The sequence below is a fragment of the Gobius niger genome, assembly GCF_951799975.1.
Source record: "Gobius niger genome assembly, chromosome: 19".
Classification (NCBI taxonomy): Eukaryota; Metazoa; Chordata; class Actinopteri; order Gobiiformes; family Gobiidae; genus Gobius; species Gobius niger.
The window spans coordinates 26,057,951-26,079,496 of record NC_136870.1 but is presented as its reverse complement, the minus strand read 5'-3'; the positions used below and the strand labels follow the sequence as shown (position 1 = coordinate 26,079,496).

The window sequence follows — 21,546 nt, the reverse complement described above, 5'->3', positions numbered from 1 at the left end:
TGGACACTGTACAGTAGGGGGCGACATGCGCTTTTGTTTGGCAAGCACTCCACCAATAACTTTAGAGAAGAAGAAAAAAACAGCTGTCGGTGATGTCACTTCCCATTCACGCTGGGTTAGGACGGTCGAATTGGGAAAATGTATCTGTAATCACTCAAAAAAATATTGCCAACAAGAACTTTAAGCGTCGCTGAACAGTTTAACATTTTAACTTGACAAATCAATTTATCCGGCGTCACCCCATAGCCTTAAGCCTTAAGTCACCAAAAGTATCGATATGTCATGTTTTTCTTTTTTTTGTTAGAATGTTATCATTCTGTAAAATAGCCGGTGGGGCGAGCGCTGGGCCGACAGTCCCCCTCGCTGTCGCTTCAGTGCCCGCTCCACTGGGACGTCACCCACTTGATACGGTCGGAACAGTTTGACATTATAATGTATCCTTCTCAAATTATCGTCCTATTTCCATATTGCCATGTTTTTCAAAAATCTTGGAAAAGCTTGTTTATCGAAGACTTCATAAACACTAAATTAAGAACAATATATTATATAATTACCAGTTCGGATTTCGCAAATATCATTCATCACACATGGCCCTTTCAGGGACAATCTAAGTAATCTTCACTTTACTGCCCGGTGGGTTACAAAAAAGTAACAAAAAAGTGACAAAAAAGTAATAAAAAAGTGACAAAAAGGGACAAAAAAGGGACCGAAAAAGTGAGAAAAAAGAAACAAAAAAGTGACAAAAACATGATCAAAAAAAGAGACAATACGGCAACAAAAACTAGGTATTCACCGATCCAATACTGGTATCGGATATCGAAACAGATACTGGAAAAAATCCTATAGATACAGATGGCATGTCTTCTTTTTCACCACCAGATGGCGCCTATGAGCCGACCAGTGTGATACTGTGTGACACACTTTGAGCATTAAAATGACAATAGAATTTGACTTGTTGTCACCTGTTTAAACCCTGGTTAACGTTTTTATTAAAATAGTCAGAATTTGTCGCCAAAAATGTGGGAAGTTTTGACTAATGTAGCGTTTTGATTTGATGGTTTTATTTCGTTGACATTTTGGGTTCAGGAAACTTCTATCTCTCTATAGTCAAACGTGCCGTCCCAAAGTCATGCAAAGGTAATGTTTAGTCCGATCAAGAGCAGGAACCGGATAAAAAAAGTCTGTCCATAAACTGAGTGAAGCAGGTCGGCCCAGGTCAGCTCCTGTGAGGCCCTCTGCTGCCCTCTGCTGGAGACACCGGTGCTGGTACATATGCTTTTATTTGTTCATAGTATTGATCAAACTAAGCTACACTTTAAATGTATCAACAACCAAGATTCACTGTAAAATCATTGTTTACACTCTGGACACCCTTTTCACTCATTCTCTCACTGTGGACCCTCCCATTCCCTCCTTCTTTTTATTACTTTATTATTTTATTTTATCATTTTATTGTTTCTGATTGTGATTATACAGATGTTTTGTTTCTCACAATATAGACACGTTGTACTGTGAACACACAGTATGTGCAGTGTATGGCTCCCAGTTATTTACCTGTATATGTCCTGTGGGAATACTCCAGTCAACCATGTTTTTGCAATATTTCATTTTATTTTGAGTTTTAAACTTAGAAGTTATAGTTATTTGAAATAATGTGTCTTGGATCAGTGTTGTATAGTTGATAAAATGATAAGTGCTGCCCTTCCCTCCATCAGCTCTTTCCTTCTCAATCTCAGACACGGATACAGATCATACACTTTTACAACAACAACTTCCATCCACGTCCTCAGAGTCTGACACCATCAGGTCTGACCGAATCAGGTCTGACCACATCAGGTCTGACCGAATCAGGTCTGACACCATCAGGTCTGACACCATCAGGTCTGACACCATCAGGTCTGACCACATCAGGTCTGACCACATCAGGTCTGACCACATCAGGTCTGACCACATCAGGTCTGACGGCATCAGGTCTGACCACATCAGGTCTGACCACATCAGGTCTGACATTGCATTCCTATACGTGCAGTTGCAGCATTAGCCTGTAGGGGCAGCGTAAAAACAACCAGGGGTGAAAGGACGCCAGTACTGTCCGGTACTGTGTTCCAATTTGCCGGTGGTGTACGTACTTTTATTTATTTTTTAAATATAAAGTCACTTGTATCTATCGTTCCACATCGACCAGAGACTCCGCTCTCAAAACTCAGGGACTAGTGATTCCTCGAGTCTCCAAAATCCCCACAGGAGGCCGAGCCTTCAGCTCCAAGCTCCGGTTTGATGGAATAAACTCCCGGCCCAGGTTAAAGAAGCAGAAACAGTCCCTACATTTAAGACAAGGCTCCTGAGAATGAGCTGAAGACCAGGTCAGTTTGGTGAAGCTCTGACCCACAGCCTGAAGTAAAGCCGCCTTAAGTTCAACTGTAAAATCGTTTTTGTCTTTACGTGTTTGTGCCAAAGCAACGTCTGCAGGAAAAAAAAGAAACTGAAGTGTCGACAGTTAAGTGCGATTAATTTTGATTAATATTTTTAATTGCACTAAACCTTATGTAATTAATTAATCGTAATTCATTGAAAAAAGTGCTTTGGTTCAGCGAGTGTTGTTGTAAAGCGCTGTACAAATAAAGATTGATTGGTGTGTTGGTTGGTTGGTTGGTTGGTTGGTTGGTGTGTTGGTTGGTTGGTTGGTTGGTGTGTTGGTTGGTTGGTTGGTTAGTTGGTGTGTTGGTTGGTTGGTTGGTTGGTTGGTTGGTTGGTTGGTTGGTTGGTTGGTTGGTTGGTTGGTGTGTTGGTTGGTTGGTTGGTTGGTTGGTTGGTTGGTTGGTTGGTTGGTTGGTTGGTTGGTTGGTTGGTGTGTTGGTTGGTTGGTTGGTTGGTTGGTTGGTTGGTTGGTTGGTGTGTTGGTTGGTTGGTTGGTTGGTGTGTTGGTGTGTTGGTGGGTTGGTTGGTTGGTTGGTTGGTTGGTTGGTTGGTTGGTTGGTTGGTGTGTTGGTTGGTTGGTTGGTTGGTTGGTTGGTTGGTTGGTTGGTTGGTTGGTTGGTTGGTGTGTTGGTTGGTTGGTTGGTTGGTTGGTTGGTGTGTTGGTTGGTTGGTTGGTTGGTTGGTTGGTTGGTTGGTTGGTTGGTTGGTTGGTTGGTGTGTTGGTGTGTTGGTGGGTTGGTGGGTTGGTTAGTTGGTTGGTTGGTCGGTCGGTCGGTCGGTCGGTCGGTCGGTCGGTCGGTCGGTCGGTCGGTCGGTCGGTCGGTCGGTCGGTTGGTTGGTTGGTTGGTTGGTGTGTTGGTTGGTTGGTTGGTTGGTTGGTTGGTTGGTTGGTTGGTTGGTTGGTTGGTTGGTTGGTTGGTGTGTTGGTTGGTTGGTTGGTTGGTTGGTTGGTTGGTTGGTTGGTTGGTTGGTTGGTTGGTTGGTTGGTTGGTTGGTGTGTTGGTGTGTTGGTGTGTTGGTTGGTTGGTTAGTTGGTTGGTTGGTTGGTCGGTCGGTCGGTCGGTCGGTCGGTCGGTCGGTCGGTCGGTCGGTCGGTCGGTTGGTTGGTTGGTTGGTTGGTTGGTTGGTTGGTTGGTTGGTGTGTTGGTGTGTTGGTGTGTTGGTTGGTTGGTTAGTTGGTTGGTTGGTCGGTCGGTCGGTCGGTCGGTCGGTCGGTCGGTCGGTCGGTCGGTCGGTCGGTCGGTCGGTTGGTTGGTTGGTTGGTTGGTTGGTTGGTTGGTGTGTTGGTGTGTTGGTGTGTTGGTTGGTTGGTTGGTTGGTTGGTTGGTTGGTGTGTTGGTTGGTTGGTTGGTTGGTTGGTTGGTTGGTTGGTTGGTTGGTTGGTTGGTTGGTTGGTTGGTGTGTCATGAAGCTCCACTGCCCTGAACAACAAACCTCGGTGTTGCTACGTTACTATCAACATTTATGGCATCAACATGTCCAATGTCCAAAGTGCCTCCAGACAATGACAAGGCAAGAATCGACAACTATAGGTTTTACTAAATAACTGAAAATCTTCATAGAACCGTCTTTTATATTATTCTAACAAGCAAGAACAGATAAATATTCACATTTATTACAGACGTGCTCTGAAAAAGCTGTACAACACCGTGACTCCAGACTTCACAGTGAGGGGTTAGTGTTTTCCTCCCCACATGTTCCTCCATGTCCTCATGTGTAGAATGAGCTCAGACCTGTTCACCACAACTGCCTCTACAATCCTGCACGGTCACTCGGGTCTGAAGTGCCGTCAAGCACGAGCTTTATATAGAAGCTGCAGTTACACGTATGACCTGAGGTGGCAGTAGTGAGTCTAAAATGTCTGACTTGCATCTCGCCCCTATAAAAGCTGTGATCACTAATATAGAATATAGGACATTTTGTAAGTAACTTGCCCAACACTGCCAACGTCAAGAAATGTGGGGAAAATGGGGAATAATTTAGGAGAAAATGGGGAAAATATTAGTAATACAAAATTGGTACAAAATAATATTAAAAACATACTAAAAAAGAAAGAAGAAGAAATAAAAAAAAAATGGGAAAAACAAATAATTTTTATTTGAGCTGAAACAACTAAGTCAGTTCCTGGACCAACAGCATCAATGCTGTTTTTTTTTTTTCCGTACCTGCTTTAGACATCTAAAATCACAAGTGATATTTAGTCTGGGGACCAATTCCTTTTCTCGTAGGAGAGGCGTGGTTTACGATCGGCCATACTCGTTTATTGGGCGATAAGAAAAAAAAAAAAAAGTCTATCATGCGTCTGCACGAGGCCATGGCCAATCGTATCATCGTATGAGATGACGTATGACGTACCCGCTGTAAACATTTGAGATAAACTATTTAGAACAAGGTCTAAAACAGGGGTGTCAAACATACGGCCCCTGCCCTGTAGAGCATAAATTCCAGAACATGTCAAAAAATAAGTAAGACTCTAGCCCATTCCTGCGCGGAGTTATGCATTTTTAAAGAATAACCAGAATGCTCATTCTAGCCACTAGGGGGCATTCAATAAATTTTAAAAAAGGATAGAGTTCCACACGTGTCCAGCAGAGGGCACTGACATAATAAGAGCTCAGGATATGAACAACACAATATATAGCCATGTGGTAAATGGACAGTCTGCCCCAGGGCGGCTGTGGCTTCAATAACAGTTTACCACCACCAAGTGAAAGAATAATGACGACTGCACTTTCAGGACCTTGTGACACAGGCTTGTAAAGTGCAATACAAGTGTCAGCCGTTGTCATTAATGAAGCTACAGCCAAGTTGGGGCTTTGATCAAATCACAGCTTATTATTATTCATTTATTGGAAACATTTTCTCTATTATATGTGGCCCGCGACCCGCCGTGGGAGCTGAATTTCGGCCCTTGTTTTTTTTACAGTGAAGAAAATCGTCCCGCTGCCATGCAAACTTGCCTACCCCTGGTCTACATGTTATGGCTCATAAAAATATGATCAAATGTAAATGTTCGGGTGGTGTTAGTTCAAGAGACACTGTTTATTCATTCTGATTTTGATAAAGCTCAGACCACATTTAGACACCGATTTAGGCAGAAATGTGAGAAATTCCAAACGCTCCTCAGGAAAACGCAGACGTCATGTCCTCTCTCGATCTGCTCTGACGGGACAGAGAAGAGGCGTCAACAAAACACGTTTGGAACTGAGGAACTGACACTGGGTCCTGAGCTGCTCTTCAAAACATTCTGGTTCTCCTAAGCCCTGAGCTCCTCCTCAGCCCTGCAGCTCCTCAGCCCTGAGCTCCTCCTCAGCCCTGCAGCTCCTCAGCCCTGAGCTCCTCCTCAGCCCTGAGCTCCTCCTCAGCCCTGAGCTCCTCCTCAGCCCTGAGCTCCTCCTCAGCCCTGAGCTCCTCCTCAGCCCTGAACTCCTCCTCAGCCCTGAGCTCCTCCTCAGCCCTGAGCTCCTCCTCAGGTCTGACCTCCTCCTCAGGTGGTTCCAGAGGCGAGGGCCGTAATATTGAGTCTTTTTATTGACTTTAGGAATAACTAGGAGACCCCTGAGGAGCGAAGGGGCCGTGAAGGTTCGTAAGGTAAAAGCAGTTCTGAAAGATAAGAAGGACCAAGACCATTAAGACATTTACCTCCCGCCTGAACCAAATGCATTCTGTCCTCTTTGGCCATTATCTAGGTCTGTGTAGCACCTCATTTGAAAGCTAAGGCCCACAAAACTGATCTTGTTCCTCGCGTTGTTGCTGTGTTGTCTCACCTTTTTTTATGATTTATTTTTTATTTTGGTCACATTTTTGTCAGTGTTTTTGTAATTTTTGGTTGAATTTTTTTAATTTTTTGTTGAGTTTTTTTTAATTTTTTGTTGAGTTTTTGTCACATTTTGTTGAATTTTTGTCATATTTTTGTTGAATTATTTAATTTTTTTAATTTTTTGTTGAGTTTTTTTTTATTTTTTGTTGAATTTGTTCTTTTTTGTTTTGTTTTGTTTTTATTTTTTGTTGAGTTTTTTGTCACATTTTTGTTGAATAGTTTTTTTTTTTTTATTGAATTTTTTCTAATTTTTTGTGGAGTTTTTGTCACATTTTTGTAGAATTTTTTGTCTCATTTTTGTTGCGTTTACATCCTTGTTTTCTTCTCATTTTTTGTGACTGTTTTGGTCCTTTTTTTCTCAAGAAGCTTTTTGATTAGGGTAAAGCCAAACTGGACAAAATGGGATCCGTTCAGGTGGGAGTTAAGAGGTTAAAAGCACTTTAAAATCGATCCTGAAACACACGGGGAGCTGCTGTAAACCTGAGATCCTCTTTTTGGGAAGAGCAGAAAGCAGGGCATTACAGTAGTGGATGCGACTGGTGATAAAAGCATGCATGAGCGTCTCCGTGTCGGCCCGAGAGAGAATGGGGCGACTCTCTCTATGTTCTTTAGATGGTAAAAAACGATCTTTGTGATATTCTTAATGTGTGGAATAAACGCCAGCTCAGAGTCAAAGATCACACCAGGTTCTTCACCTGTGAGGAAGGATTAAAGACAGTGACTGTAGTATTGGTAAACGTCTCTCCCTGAGGGCTGATGATCAACATTTTAGTTTTTCTTCTGTGCTGATCTTCACGTATCAAAAAACTTAGATAATTAATAAGTAATTCATTCATTTTTATGGACTTTTTTCTGGAAATGATTGACAGATAATGACGCTGAAGGAAAAACACGCCTTTTCTTCACCGTGATGTGAGCGCTCACTATCAGCTTTGTTTATGAGCCTTCGTGAGAAACAACATCTGTGTCACATCTGCTGCTCTGTCGAAAGTCCTTTTTCTCTTTATTTAAATGGATAAAAACAGAATTTGGGAGTAATGCTTTGTTAGAATGACGTTATTACTACAGCCTGGTGCCTCACATGTTCTTTCATGTTCTCCCATTACTCCGTGTCTGCGTAGGTTTCCTCCGGGTACTCCCACTAAAACATGTACAATAGGCCAGGTGAGTCTGGCTCCACATCTGGAGGTGGTGCTCCAGATGTGGCCCAGCCTCAGAGGCACTACAGGGGGGCCCCCAACGCTTGTCTGCATAACAGGTACAATGTACAAAGTTCATTTTGAAGGAAAAACACATTTATGTGGAGAAACGCACTAGTTAAAACCAGCACAGCCGCCTGTCATTGCTCGATGTTACTCATTATGTCATTTTAGCTGTAAAAAGCTGTAAATCATTATGATTTGGGGGCCACGAGAGACTTTCTGATCAATAAGGGACTTTATATAATAAGGGGAACTTTGGGAATGCAGTGTTAATTTTGACAACATTTTTTATTTTAGTTTTAGTCTTTTGACTAGAATGTAATGTCATTTTAGTCGAGATTTAGTCGAAAAAATCTTTTCAATCTTAGTCTAGTTTTAGTCGACTAAAATTAAGACAAATTTAGTGGACTTTGCATTTATAATATTCATTATAATCATATTTAATGTTGTTCCTCTGCTTCATGGAGCTGCTCCACATGAACAAAACTCAGAGCTTTAACAGAGGATTTACATGATCTGAGGCTCTTTCAGACGCTCAACAGAAGTTTGGATGATTTTAGTCTCTCCTTTTCATTTTTATTTAGTCTTATTTTAGTCGACTAAAATATCTGGACATTTTAGTCATAGTTTTAGTCTCATGAAAAACTTTTAATTTAGTTTTAGTCCAATTTTAGTCACAAAAACATCACTTTGACTAAAATTAAGCCTAAATATTTTAGTCGACGAAATGAACACTGCTTTACAGGGATTAATAAAGTATAACTTAACTTAACAACACGTTTTAAATCAATCTTGCTCTTGTTTACACTTGGTTAAAACGTCTCCCTGAGTTTGCAGAACTACCTTCCAGATGACATGGCAGGTTTATACCTGAGGTCACTCCCGTGCGAGCAGGGCCTGGAATGACCTCAGTGTAATATATGACACAGCCCACATGTCCAGCTCAGAGCAGGGAGGAGCTGCAGCCGCTGGACCTGCTTCACCAGCCTCCTCTGGAGCTTCTAACACAGGCACTGCACCACACCAGGAGTTTGGAGACACTTCTTTATCTGCCTGCTTGGACTTGGATTGACCTGAAAATCTCCGCTTCTCTGGACAATACATTTGACTTCACTTTGGATCTCTGCAGCTAATGTGTCAGCGAACGAAAAACCTTCAATTTAAACCTGGCCGTTATTCAGCCGTGAATGTGGCCGGATTTGACCATTTTTGCTCAGAAAAGGACATTATTTTTATATGCAAACATTAACCAGGGTTTGAACAGGCGGCAACAGGTCAAACTTAATGCTTTCTAATGCACTTTCAAAGCCCAAATACTCAACTTTATTGCAGCAAATTTGACAAATCTGTGCACATTAGGACACATTAGAATTTCAGTCATTTCAAGTCCTGCAGTGTCATCATTTTGTCATCATGTAAGTTCAATGTTTTTCGCTGTTTTCACCTGTTTGACTCTGGCCTGAAGTCACGGTTACAGAGGCGTTTACATCATACACATCAGTGAGGGAGCGAGTCAGCAGTCGGAGGGAACATGGTGGTCAGGCGGCTGCGCTCTCGGCTCCTGCCCTGCCTGTTCACACTGGCCATCGGGACGCTGCTCTACGTGTCCTGGACCGACATCGCAGACATGCTCAGGTCAGTCAAAGACTCTGCTCCACCTGAAGGTTGAGTCAGGTCAGGAATGAGATATTTTGAAATAATCCCTTACTAAACTTCAAATTAACTTCTAAATATTGATAAATCCAAGCTGTAAAAGGTGAAGTCTGTAGGTGCTACTAATGTGGAGATATTGTCGCCGCCATGTGAGAAAATGCATCTTATAGAAGAGAATATGACAGTTTCCTATATAAATCTACACTGCAAAAAGTGGATCAAGACAAAATGTCTCATTTTAAGATTTTTTTCCTTGTTTTTAGCAGGGTACTTTTTACAGTGTAGCGTTCAGTGCGTTTACATGTGCAGTCTAATCCGACTAGATTGGACTCTGCAGGGGTTGAAGACGTATTTGTTTAAAAGAACGATAGCGGAGCACGAGGAGGAACTATTTCACTCCAACGAGGAGAACCAGAGGAACCCAGGTTCTGCTCCTGAGAGCGAACTGGTCAGAGGGAATGTCCAGATCCGAGACCAGGAAATCACTGAGACTCCACGGATTAAAGAGGAGCCAGAGGAGGAAGAGCAGCTCATACTGACAGGATATTTTATTAAGGGTTTTAAGGCAGGAAGAGGACATCAGCTCAGAGACTGAGGGACACTGAGAACTCGTCTGACACTGACGACGGTGACGACTGGGAACCATTCAGCAGTTCAGCTGCACAGACAGACAGAGGGCCTGATCTTGTGTGTCAAAACACAGACTATAGAGGAGGAGCGCACTTTATGATCTTGCCACTCCAGACTTTTAGTGCATTTAAGGAGGAAGTACTGGGGAGGAGAGAGGGTTTGTGGGGAGTGGGGGGTGAACATGTGCACTTGTTTTGTTTCACGTTCAAGCCAAGCGGGCTGATCCGCGCTGTAGCTCTGTCCCCCTCAGACATGAACATTGTTTAGCTCACGATGGGTAAATAAAGCTTTTAGTTTGACCTGAGAGCCTAAGGCCTAAGGAAGAACACAAGGCAGCACAATGTCAACCAGGACATGAATGTCAGTGGAGCTCCACATTCATCACATTCATATCAAAGACGGCTCTTTGTGACGCCCCCTCCCGGTGGTGAAAGCACAAAGCGCCGCTCCGTGCACCACCACAACATGTGGCCCAGAGGCTGGTGCAGACCACTACAACCAAGTCCTGAGTTTTCTCCTACAGCGCCAGACAGGACAGGAGAACAGCAGCTCCACAGGTGCCTGGTCAGCCCTGACCGCTCAGCTGTGGGAGCAGAGGTGCACGGAGCAACAGTGTCATGTTTGAGAAGCACTATTGGCTCGGCTGGTTCAGACCTTGTTGCTCTGATATCGCCTGTTTTTGCCCAGACTGAGTTCTAGCGTAGTACTGAGTATTTTGCACTGCGGTTTCTTTGGCACCGATTTATGTCTTTCTCAGTGGGAGCCCAGTCAGGAAAAGCAAAAAAACAAAACACGGGGCCAGATTTTTTATTCCCAAACATTTGTACGCCTGTTTGAAAGCGTAATTTCCAACCAAATCACCATCAACAGAACAACATTCAATATAAATCAATCATCTGACATATAGGTTTCCTTCATCTTCACACACGAATCTGTGACGAATCTGAGCCTCTTAGACATGTTCCGTCGTTCCAAATGTGTTTTGATGACGTCTCATCATATTCTTGTCAGTTCAGGCCTGTTACGACCGATCTTCCTCTCCTCACCACGACGGACCCGCCCGCCCTCACCCCCATCCCCATCCTGAACATGCAGGACTACAAGAAACGGCCCCAGTGGGACTTCGACGACCAGTACAGGAGGGACAGGCCGCCCAGCAAGACCACACAGGTGAGGGCTGGTCTGTCTGATCAGGTCGCAAACAACCAGGTCAGAACCGCGTTTCCCAGGCCGGGGAGACAGGGTCGCAGGGATGTGCACTAGGGTCACTTTTGTTTATCATGTACACTGACGCCTGCTGCTCTACACATGAAGAGAGGCACATTATAAAGCGTACAGCAAATCCCTGTCAGACTTTGTAGAACTGCGTGACATCACCTTCCTGGAACTAAATGTTTATAAACTATACAAATGAAAATAGATTCTGGGATGAAATTTAGCAAAAGGAAAAAAGCGGATTCATCTTCTAAGCTTCTAAACTGAATTATTGTATGCATTTTGATCACATGTTCACTCATAAATGCTCATTGCCTTCGCAGCGGTGCCGTCTCACCCCTGCCAGGGAGATAAGCAGGTATAAAAATAGATTTATTCCAGCTTTATAGTTTTATTGTTGTCGGGTAAACAGGCAGCCACCTCCCTCTCTCTCGGTATAGATGCATTTTCTTCGACCTGCGTTTGTGAATTCTGTTCCACAATGTTTTACTAGATACTTTTGTACGACATTACCATGTTTTTGTGAGGATCGATGTGTTTTTTTTACTCCATAATGGTCCTGAAGAAGCAGCTTTTTAAAATACAATGACAAATATAAATATAAATGTATATAGCTGAAAAAATTGGGAGGCTGGAGTGCTACTCGGATGTAAAAAGTTGTATAAGTTAAGTCTTTTGGGTGCTCTTCAGTGCAGGGATCCGTTTCAGCAAAAAATCAAACAAACTGAGGCCCTCCAAAAGTAGAAATATTAAAAAGCCTTAATTTAAACATGGCTAGATTAGGTAAAATTGCCAACGCGTTTCGGCTCTAGGCCTTCCTCAGGGCAAGCTGATAAATGTATATAGTAGCGCCTTTCACAAACATGGTCACAAAACGCTTTATATGAGACAGTTGTACGTTTGTAGCTTCAGTTTCCCCTGGGGGAGACTGACAGAAGCGCTGTCGCGACTGCACACGTCTGCGCCAACGGTCCCTCTGACCATCATCATACATTCACTCACACACAACATTCACTCACACACATTCATCCTGATAAATCCTGGCATCCATGTTTTTAGTGGTAGGGGAAACCGGAGTACCCGGAGGAAACATACGCAGAGAACATGTAAACTCCACAGAGAAAGGGCCCCGTCCCTGGTGGGAATCGAACCCGGGACCTTCTAGCTGTGAAGCCAGAGCGCTAACCGCTGCGCTACCGTGCCGCCGAGGAGCTACAGGAATCAAGGAAGGGACAAACAAGGAGGCATCCGGGCGAGACTCACAGCTAAGCCACACATGGCCTTCGAGTGTTCTGGCTAATGGACGTTCACTGGAGAATAAACCAGATCAACTGCTAAGCTCTTCCCAGAAGATGGTGAAAGACTGTTGTGGAGCGGAGGGAGCTGCGCAGGAGGAAGAGAAAGGAGGAGGTGGAGCTGACCAGTGCAGGACACCACGCTTTGAAACAGGAACAAACCCAGGAGGAGCTGCACCGTTTCAGAGGATCAGAAGGTTTCCTCGACCTCCAAACACATGCGGCTCAGGTTCGACCCACAGTGGCTGCGCGGCTCAGTCGCTGCGGCTCAGGACTAACACCTGAACACTATTTCGCTGTACGCTTGTACAATGACAAATGAAGCACTTCTTTGCTTTCTTATTCCAGATTTATTACGGTTCTTGAATCAAGATAAAGCAGCACTTCTGTATTATTTTATGAGCGTCTCTGTTGTTTTACTATTGCTGTGTACTTTGGCAAAGAAACTTGTTCTCGTGGCTTCCTGCCCGTCATTTCACCACAGGAACCTTTCTTGCAGCTCTATTTCAGTACTTGGCATGGGACGATAACTACATTCTGGGTCAAAATAAGTGCAATTAACTTGTGGCAATGAAATATTCTAAATATCCCATTTAAACAAATTCAAATCAATTATAAATTATTTTTTTTATGGGATTATAAAATCCTATAAAAACAGCGCTGATCTTTTCATAGCCACAATTAAAATCAGTTCATTGTTGGTTTTATAACGCAGCATTTATGGACGCACTTGTGCCAGCAGCGCGTTGGTTTATTATTTGGTTTAACGATGTGAAGCTACGAAACCTTCTGACTGACTTCAGCATGTTGTGTTGCAGTAGTTTGCCTGATGCCGAGCAGGGGCGGACTGGCCACATGTCCACTCCGGTCTGGCCTCTCAACGTTCTCCTCTTATTGCCCGCATTGACCGAGCTTTACCTAAATCTAAAAGCTTAAAAGAAAAGCATCAAAATAGTGACGAAAACGAGGATGAACAAGGAAAAAAATTGTGCCGGAAAAGCAACGAAAAAGTGACAAAAACATGACAACAAAGCAATGGGGAATAAAGCAATGAAAAACCAACAAAAAACCCATAATAACATAACAAGAACACAACAAAAAAGTCACAAAAATTTGACCAAAAGACAACGGCAAAGTAACGGAAAAAAGCAATGATAAAGCAACAAAAAGTGCCAAAAAAACATGTGATGGAAACACACTGAAAAACCTCAAAAAAGTCATGAAAAAGCAAAAGTTTCAATCACTTTTGTAGGTCTTAGCTTTCAAAATCAGGCATTACACTGTTGCTCTTCGGTCAAAGAAGCTTTTAGATTTGGGCAAAGCCGAACTGGAGAAACTGCGCTCGGTTAAGGCGGGCGGTGAGAGACGTCTCTGTGGAAGTGTGGCATTTACGGTCATCTGGGCCCGGCTGGTCAGAGTCCAGGGCTGGTTTTCTGTCCCAGGCCGCCCCTGATGCCGGGCGGTTGCCTCTCCTCAGACCTGTGTTGTTGTGTGTTTGCAGAAGTGCGACAGCAGCCTGTGGAACGTCATAAACCAGGACCCTGAGCTGAGGGACAAGTTCATCCCTGACGTTCAAATGTACGTCCACGACGGCAGCATCAGCGTGAGCGAGTGGAACCGACTGTCGCACTTTAACAGCCCCTTCGGATTCATGAACCTCAGCTACAAAGGTAACAACGATCAGCCGGTCAACAAACTATTCCCATCAACCTGTCAATGCGCCGACACCGAAAAGCACCCCCAAAGATTTAGCCACGAAATCAAAGGAGCACCAGTTTTCTCTAGATAACTCAGACGTTTAAAGGAATAGGCCACCGTTTTTACACACTGAGAGATGTTCTTACCTGAGCTTTGACGAGTTCTTTAGGACCTGTCTGATCTTCACCCGTGCCTTCAGTCACGTAAACACAGCGCAGACGGCGTTAGCATTTAGCCTCTCCCTCTCTCCTCTATAGCTCCAAAACAGGTCAAGATAGAAGCTACCAAGCTCTTCCACGTTTTCCCTATTTAAACATGGTTACGTGAAGTGTTCCACTACAAAGTATAATTACACACAATTAAACAATGTGGATTTTCTAAGCGGATAAAAGGGGGAACTATATTGTAAGGCGTAATAATACCAGGAGGAGTTCGAAATCCGCGCAGTAATCTTCACTTTACTGTGCGGATGCCAAATTACTCCTGGTATTATTTCGCCTTACAATATAGTCCCCCCTTTTATCCGCTTAGAAAATCCACATTGTTTAATTTTGTGTAATTATACTTTGTAGTGGAACACTTCACGTAACCATATTTAAAGCAGTACTAAGTAACTCTTCCCCCTAGAGGCCATTAGTGCAACTGCAGGTGTAGTAGCAAGTTACGATTTTTTAACTTATTAATTGTCCTGGAGAGTAAATACTACGCTGACAGGAAAGGCGAAGGGAGAGAGGGTTACTGTGCATCCAATTATACAATGGAAATATTTTTTTTCACTCAAACTTTGCTGTAAATACTGTTTAAAGTGACGTTAGTTACGCAGTTAGCTTTGCCCGTTAGCATGTTAGCTTCTTCTTCGTGATTTCATTACTGTGTATTGGTGTGTCCCGACCGGTGGCAGTCAAGTTGCAAACATGGTTTTCTGGTCAGAGGCACCAGGGGGAGATGAAAGACCCTCCAATCATCCCATTAACTACGGAAAGGTTTTATTAAGGTAAACACGTTACTTAGTACTGCTTTAAATAGGGAAAAGGTGGAAGAGCTTGGTAGCTTCTATCTTGACCTGTTTTGGAGCTAGCAGCACACGGAGAGAAGAGTTTCACTGCAGCAGGAGGAGGCGTACCTGATGAGTTAAAGTTGATCCATTTTGCCTCGTCGGAGCAGTGATCCAAACGCCCTCAGGCAGCGCAGCGTCATTCTTTCCTCGTGCAAAAAAGAGGCATCAAAGTGAGAACAGTTCACCAGAGGTCGGCCACATTCACACCAGACCCGCCCCGACGCAGAGGGCGGCTCAGGCTCCGGGACCACCTGTTCTTAAAGTGCTACTGACCCTAAAGCGACGCTGTCGGGCCGAAAGTCCCTTTAAGTCGACCTAATTACAGCCTGTGTGAAAACGCCCTAAGAGACAATCGTAGTTACGACCAAAGCTTTATCGGAGCAGTTTCAGCTTCAGAAAGTGAGTTGACGGGACAAACAAAGATCCTCTCTGCAGCACAATGCACATATGGCGTTCATGGATTCCGTTTCACAGCTTTAAATAATAAATGGCAAATGGTCTGATTTTAAAAAGTGAAATTAAACAAATACATAAAAAAGTATCAGTATTAGATTTGTGGCCCTATTACTGTAATATTATGGCCTTGTATAATGATATAATAATATTCATCTCTCGCGCTCTGAAGTGATTTTGGAGGTATTTGCGATGCTCTCCCTCAGATGTGATGCCCGCTCTAAACCTGGTCCCGAGGCCGAAGAACCCGCTGCTGCCTCCCAAACCGGGCAGAGACTGTATCAGCTGCGCGGTGGTGGGCGCCGGGGGAGTACTGTGGAAGTCCAGGAGGGGGCGCGAGATCGACAGCCACGACTACGTCTTCAGGTGAGTCCCTGTTACCGTGGCAGCAGGTATTAGCATTAGCTTACAGTAGCTACATGCGGTGGATGTCTGAAAGAGGGGTATTCTGCTTTTTTCAATCACATAGCACCAGTCTATATCACACTACAATGATGACCAAACCTTCTGTTGGTCTGTAAATGCAGTAAATTAGAATAACTGCCTTGTATAAAATGTCTCTCTCAAAATGGCTGTAGTGAATGTCTTGAAATAGGCCTCTGTCTCTTTAAGAACCTCTGAGCCTTTCCGACACGCCCCCTCCACACTCTGTCTGTGGCATCAGTGGGGAGGGGGTTCTGCTGAGGAGCAGTGGTTGGTTACTCGGCTGGTGACGAAAGCTCGGAGGCGTCTCCAGGAGGTGGGGGCGTTCCTAGGAGGACTCAGGCAAACCTATCCCTAAAATGGCCGCCATCAGAGTTTTTACAGATTACTCAGAAATACGTGAATGTGCCAAGGCAACACTTCAGGCATGTTTTTAATGAGGGAATGACATAATAACATGATGTAAAGCTTGAAAAAGTCGATTTGCATAATACCCCCCTTGAATAACCATCTGATAATCCGATGAACAAACTTCTTTTTCCACCTTGTACAAAAGACACCACTATTCTTTATTTATTATTACTTGTTTGAACACTACCTTGTTCTTCTTTGATAGAGCATTTTTCCTGACTATTGTGTTTAAAGGACCTTTCTCACCAGAGAGACTTGCAGTGACACAAGAGACTCCCAGAGTAAACACCTGGACTAGTTGGAGACTCGAGTTGCTGCTGGTTACGGAGTCTCCAGGTAGTCTTGGTGAAAACTAACAGTTTCGATTTCAGCTGAGTCTTCACATGGTCTCCCACAGGTCTCTGCAAGGTCTCAAGCAGCTGTGGCAATGTGACAAACACGAGACGTTTCTGTGACGTCCGTGCAATGTCTCCGGGACCTGTCGAATACCAAGGGGATCTCAAAGAGTCGTATGGAGTCTCTTTAAGATCTCCTTGGTCACAGAAACGTCTCACAGGTCGAGGACAACAAAGTGTTCGCAACACGACTCCATGTGTCTTCGCTGAAACCAAGACTATACCTGGAGACTCGCTTTATCTCCAGGGGATGTCTCGGAGACATCGAGTCTCCAACTAGTCTCCAGGCTGGTGAGATAGGCCCTCTAACAAGTGAATGTTTGCACTGTGAGATCAATAAAGTCCTATCTTATCTTATCATGCCTGAATCAGTTTATCACAGAAGAACCTGACCTGTCCTCACCTGAGCTCGTGTGTTCTCAGGGTAAACGGAGCTGTGACTAAAGGCTTCGAGGAGGACGTCGGCAGCCGGACAGACGTCTACGTTCACACGTCCCACTCCATAACATCTTCTGCATGGCAGCTGAAGAAATACAACTACACTGGGGCTCCACGTGACAAGGTCTGATGTTTTGTCCCAGCCCGAATTAAAATACAAATGTACAGAGGCACAAAAGACAATGTAAAAGTCGACTCTCCAGACTGTAGTTAAACGCCAGGAAGGGTTTCCGTGACCGACGAGGGACTGGGGGGTTTCAAGAATTGTTTAGTGTGAAAATGGCTTTTGGTTTCAAATTTGTCTTAGGGTTTAGTCTGAGTTTGGTTCATTTGATGCTTGTTTTTTTCCAGGGGATAAAGTACGTGCTGTTGGCTGAGGGCATGAGGGACTTCAAGTGGATGACTGGACTTTATAAAAATGAGAGATTGTCCAATGGGAAACGGTAAGACGTGCACAGCGAGGACACACTCCTCAGGATGGAGGTGCCCGAGCAATGACTGGGACAATTCCGTGCCCAAGTTTGTTACACAGAACACGCTGGTCCTTGCTCTATGTATTCGCCTTGTCACGTATCGACTGTACCCAGTACATGCTTGTGTTTCCACTATTCAAGGCCAGTAGTTGTTGTGGGCGACGCCCCCACAGATGAGTTTTGTAAGCCATGATGAGAACAAATGTGGACAAATGTCTTCTAGTGAGGGTTATGGAATCATTCAGAGATGCCAAGGCAAATACTAGAGGAAAGAAGCAGCTAAAAGACGAACTATGAATGTAAGCAACATGCAAATGCTATTGTTGCAACCCGGCTCAGCTAGATTAAAAGTTGCAACAACAACCAAGATGTAAAATGGATAAATAAAGTTGTAATTTAATAAAAGGAGTGTAAAAGGTAACTATAACAAAGTAGAACCAAAGATAACCAAACAAAGGCTATTTACAAAAGGGTTAACCAAAACATACACAAAAGTAAACACTAACAAAATTAGGCCTACACAAATACCAAACAGTCATGACTCAATAAACGTCACATTATAGTGAACATTCCAAGAAGAAAAACAACCAAAATGGCGCAAGGCCCGCAGCCAAAACTCAAGTGGTCCCGAGACACAAAACATCATTAATCACACAAAGGGACACAGACACAAAACGGCATACTGGCCGCAAAGACCAGCAGCCTCCAATGTTTCGAAGAGTGGGCTTTTAATCAGCAGCCAACCAGTCCAGAGCGGGAAACCGGTCTTCCAATCCCAGGCCAGGGCCCACACAGCCCGGTTTACATGAAGGGAAAAGAAGAAATGAGCACCACACAAACAAAACTAACCAAAAGGAGGGAGCCTGGAGGCCTGGGGCCATAACAGCTATGCTAACACCAGCTAAACGTGTGCTAACAGCAGCTAAATGCTATCATCGGCTGCAAAAAAAAACAGGTCTGTGCTTTGTTTATGTGGGAGAAGAAACATGAAGCAAAGGGCCTTGATTATAATTTATATCATTAATTCAAAGTTGACTAGATTTTAGATTAAAACTAGAAACTCAATAAGGTGAAGCAAAACAACTGGACTTCCTTTAAACCCCTTAACTCCCACCTGAACCCAGCACATTTTCTCCAGTTTGGCTTTACCCCAGTCCAAAAGCTTCTGGAAAAAAGCTGTGAAAATAGCAACAAAACTGAGGCGAAAACAATGATGGAAATGTGACAAAAAAGTGAGAAAACATTGACAAAAAAGTGACGAAAAATGGATGAAAAAGTGGCAAAAATGTCACAAGAAATTGACAAAAAATTGACGAAAAAAATGACAAAAATGTGACAAAAATGTGATAAAAACAGATGAAAAAATGTGACAAAACGCTACAAAAAAATGACAAAAATGTGATAAAAATGTGACAAAAAATGACAAAAAAAATGGACAAAAAAATGACAAAAATGTGACAAAAAAATACAAAAAAGTTGTCATTTTGAACATTCAACTCAACAAAAAAATAATGGAAAAAAAATCTGGAAAAAGATCCTCTCGGTTCAGGCGGGAGTTAAGAGGTTAAAAAAGGGAGTTTCGCTGTTCATCAGGAGTCCTGGCCAGGCAGGACTCTCTCTTCACTCCTTCAGCCGAGGCACCGGAGGTCAGACGCCGTTGACCTCCGGCCGAGGGCGTCCAACATGGCGTTTGCTCTGGACAAACTGTAACAGCACAGAAGTCCAATAACAAAGCACCGCTCGGGTTCAGATCGGGGAGGCCGTTCCCTCCGGTCCCCCCTGTCCTGAAGTCTCCCAGCTGAACAATGGCGTCCCCAGTCGGAGCACGGTCACGGCGCCGCCTCCTCAGAGCTGTTGGTGAACACGCCCACCGGATACAGACAGGGGCGGACTGGGACTGAAAAACAGCCCTGGACTCTGGTCAGCCTGGCCCAAATTAGCGTAAATGTGACACTTCCACATTATGCTAACCTCTTACCCCCCGCCTTAACCGAGAGCATTTTCTCCAGTTCGGCTTTACCCAAATCAAAAGGCTTCTTGACTGGAGAGCAACTCATTTGAAAGCTAAAATCTAGAAAAGTGACGGTAACTTTTTGTCACGTTGTCGCTGCATTTTTGTCATGTTTTTCTTGTTTTTTCGTCACTTTTTCGTCACTTTTTCATTGTGTTTTTGTCTCTTGTTTCTCGCTTTTTTTTCCTTCATGTTATTGTTGTTTTTTCATCGCTTTTTTCATTGCTTTGTCGTCACGTTTTCGTCTCTTGTTTTTCCGCTTTTTTGTCATGTTTTTGCTGCTTTTTCATTACTTTTTGTTACTCGGCTGGTGACGAAAGCTCGGAGGCGTCTCCAGTAGGTGGGGGGCGTTCCTAGGAGGACTCAGGCAAACCTATCCCTAAAATGGCCGCCATCAGAGTTTTTACAGATTACTCAGAAATACGTGAATGTGCCAAGGCAACACTTCAGGCATGTTTTTAATGAGGGAATGACATAATGATGGAAAGCTTGAAAAAGTCAATTTTGCATAATACCCCCACTTTAAGCTTTTAGATTTGGGTAAAGCTCGGTTATGCCCGGGGGTAAGGGTAAGGTATAAAGTGAGAGGCCAGACCGGTGGCCCTTCTGTGCTCTTCCAGGATGGACATATGGCCAGTCCGCCCCTGGATACAGACGTCATCGCTCTAAAATCCCTCTCGTTTTGCCTTCAGTCCGCAGACATATTACGCCGCGCCGTTCGACGAGACGAGCTTCTACGTCCTGCACATGGACTTTCTCCGATACACGCGAAACAGGTCACTTTGAAGATTCACTGAGTCATTAACAGACACAGATCCAGAAACCACTTGTGTCTGGTCCTCAGGTTTCTGATGTCCCCGACTCTGAATGGATCTAAGTGGGCCATCGTCCGACCCACCACCGGAGCGTTCACGATGTTCCTGGCTCTGCAGCTGTGCGACAGTGTAAGTAAATCTCCTGTAAGACCTGTTCTGATAATCTTTTCCTTCTGAGGAACAAGTCACAAGGTGATTTTGTCTCACATCAGATGCTCTTCCTGTTGAAACGAGCCACATTATGACAGTTTTATTTATTTTCATTGTCAGGTGGACGCATATGGATTCATAACCGACGACCACAAAAAATATTCCAACTACTACTACGAACGTGGAGCCAAAACCCACATCGTCTTCTTCCTAAACCACAACTACATCATGGAGAGGGATCTGTGGAAGAAGCTCCACGACCTGAAAGTCATTCGTCTGTACCAGGGAGAACCGTAACAGCCGGAACCCACAGCAGAACCCACACAGAAGAAGCTGTCGTCAGATCAACTACAAACACCTGCACGGATATTTTACAAGGAAGAAATCACTCAATACTTGAAAATAGAGCCAAATGCTTTGAAGACGTTTTAGACAAATCTTCAATTTAACCTTGTGAATCTTTTCGTAAAAATCGATGCTAAAAACACATGGACAGCCCACGCGTTTCGACACTGGCTTGTCTTTGTCAGGGCTTCCGTCCACATGCCCTGTGCATTCTGATAAAGGACTTTTCATTTTTCGTCAGCAGAGTTTTTACAGATTACTGAAAAATACGTGAATGTGCCAAGGCAACACTTCAGGCATGTTTTTAATGAGGGAATGACATAAGAACATGATGCAAAGCTTGAAAAAGTCGATTTTGCATAATACCCCCACCTTTAAAAAGTACAGGCACCGTAAAACACAATAGGTGTGTTTAAGATGAAGTGGCCTCGCCTCGATTCCAGACGAGACCAGGCGGTGGCGTCAGAGGGCGGAGAAAGGCGCCTCTAATCAAGTCAGACACATCTCAGCCCCGAGAACAGAGAGGAGCCTCAGATCACGCAGCGTCTCGCGTTTGTTAGAAAAAGTTTGGGAATAAAACTATTGTTTCTGCTTCTCCCACACACCAGACAGACTCATCACTACAGCTAAAATAACAGACTCTC

At 44.0% G+C, this 21,546-nt stretch overlaps 1 protein-coding gene across 1 annotated transcript; it reads left to right on the top strand.

Annotated features, from left to right (window-relative positions):
* Positions 1–8,971: 8,971 nt before the first annotated feature.
* On the top strand, positions 8,972–20,854 carry LOC306978268 (alpha-N-acetylgalactosaminide alpha-2,6-sialyltransferase 1-like; the record flags this gene model as incomplete). Its single annotated transcript, XM_079576791.1, has 9 exons — positions 8,972–9,075; positions 10,740–10,893; positions 13,735–13,903; positions 15,648–15,807; positions 17,094–17,232; positions 17,460–17,551; positions 20,285–20,368; positions 20,437–20,536; positions 20,678–20,854. The coding sequence occupies 9 exons, from the start codon at positions 8,972–8,974 to the stop codon at positions 20,852–20,854; spliced, it is 1,179 nt and encodes a 392-aa protein (XP_079432917.1).
* Positions 20,855–21,546: the final 692 nt, after the last annotated feature.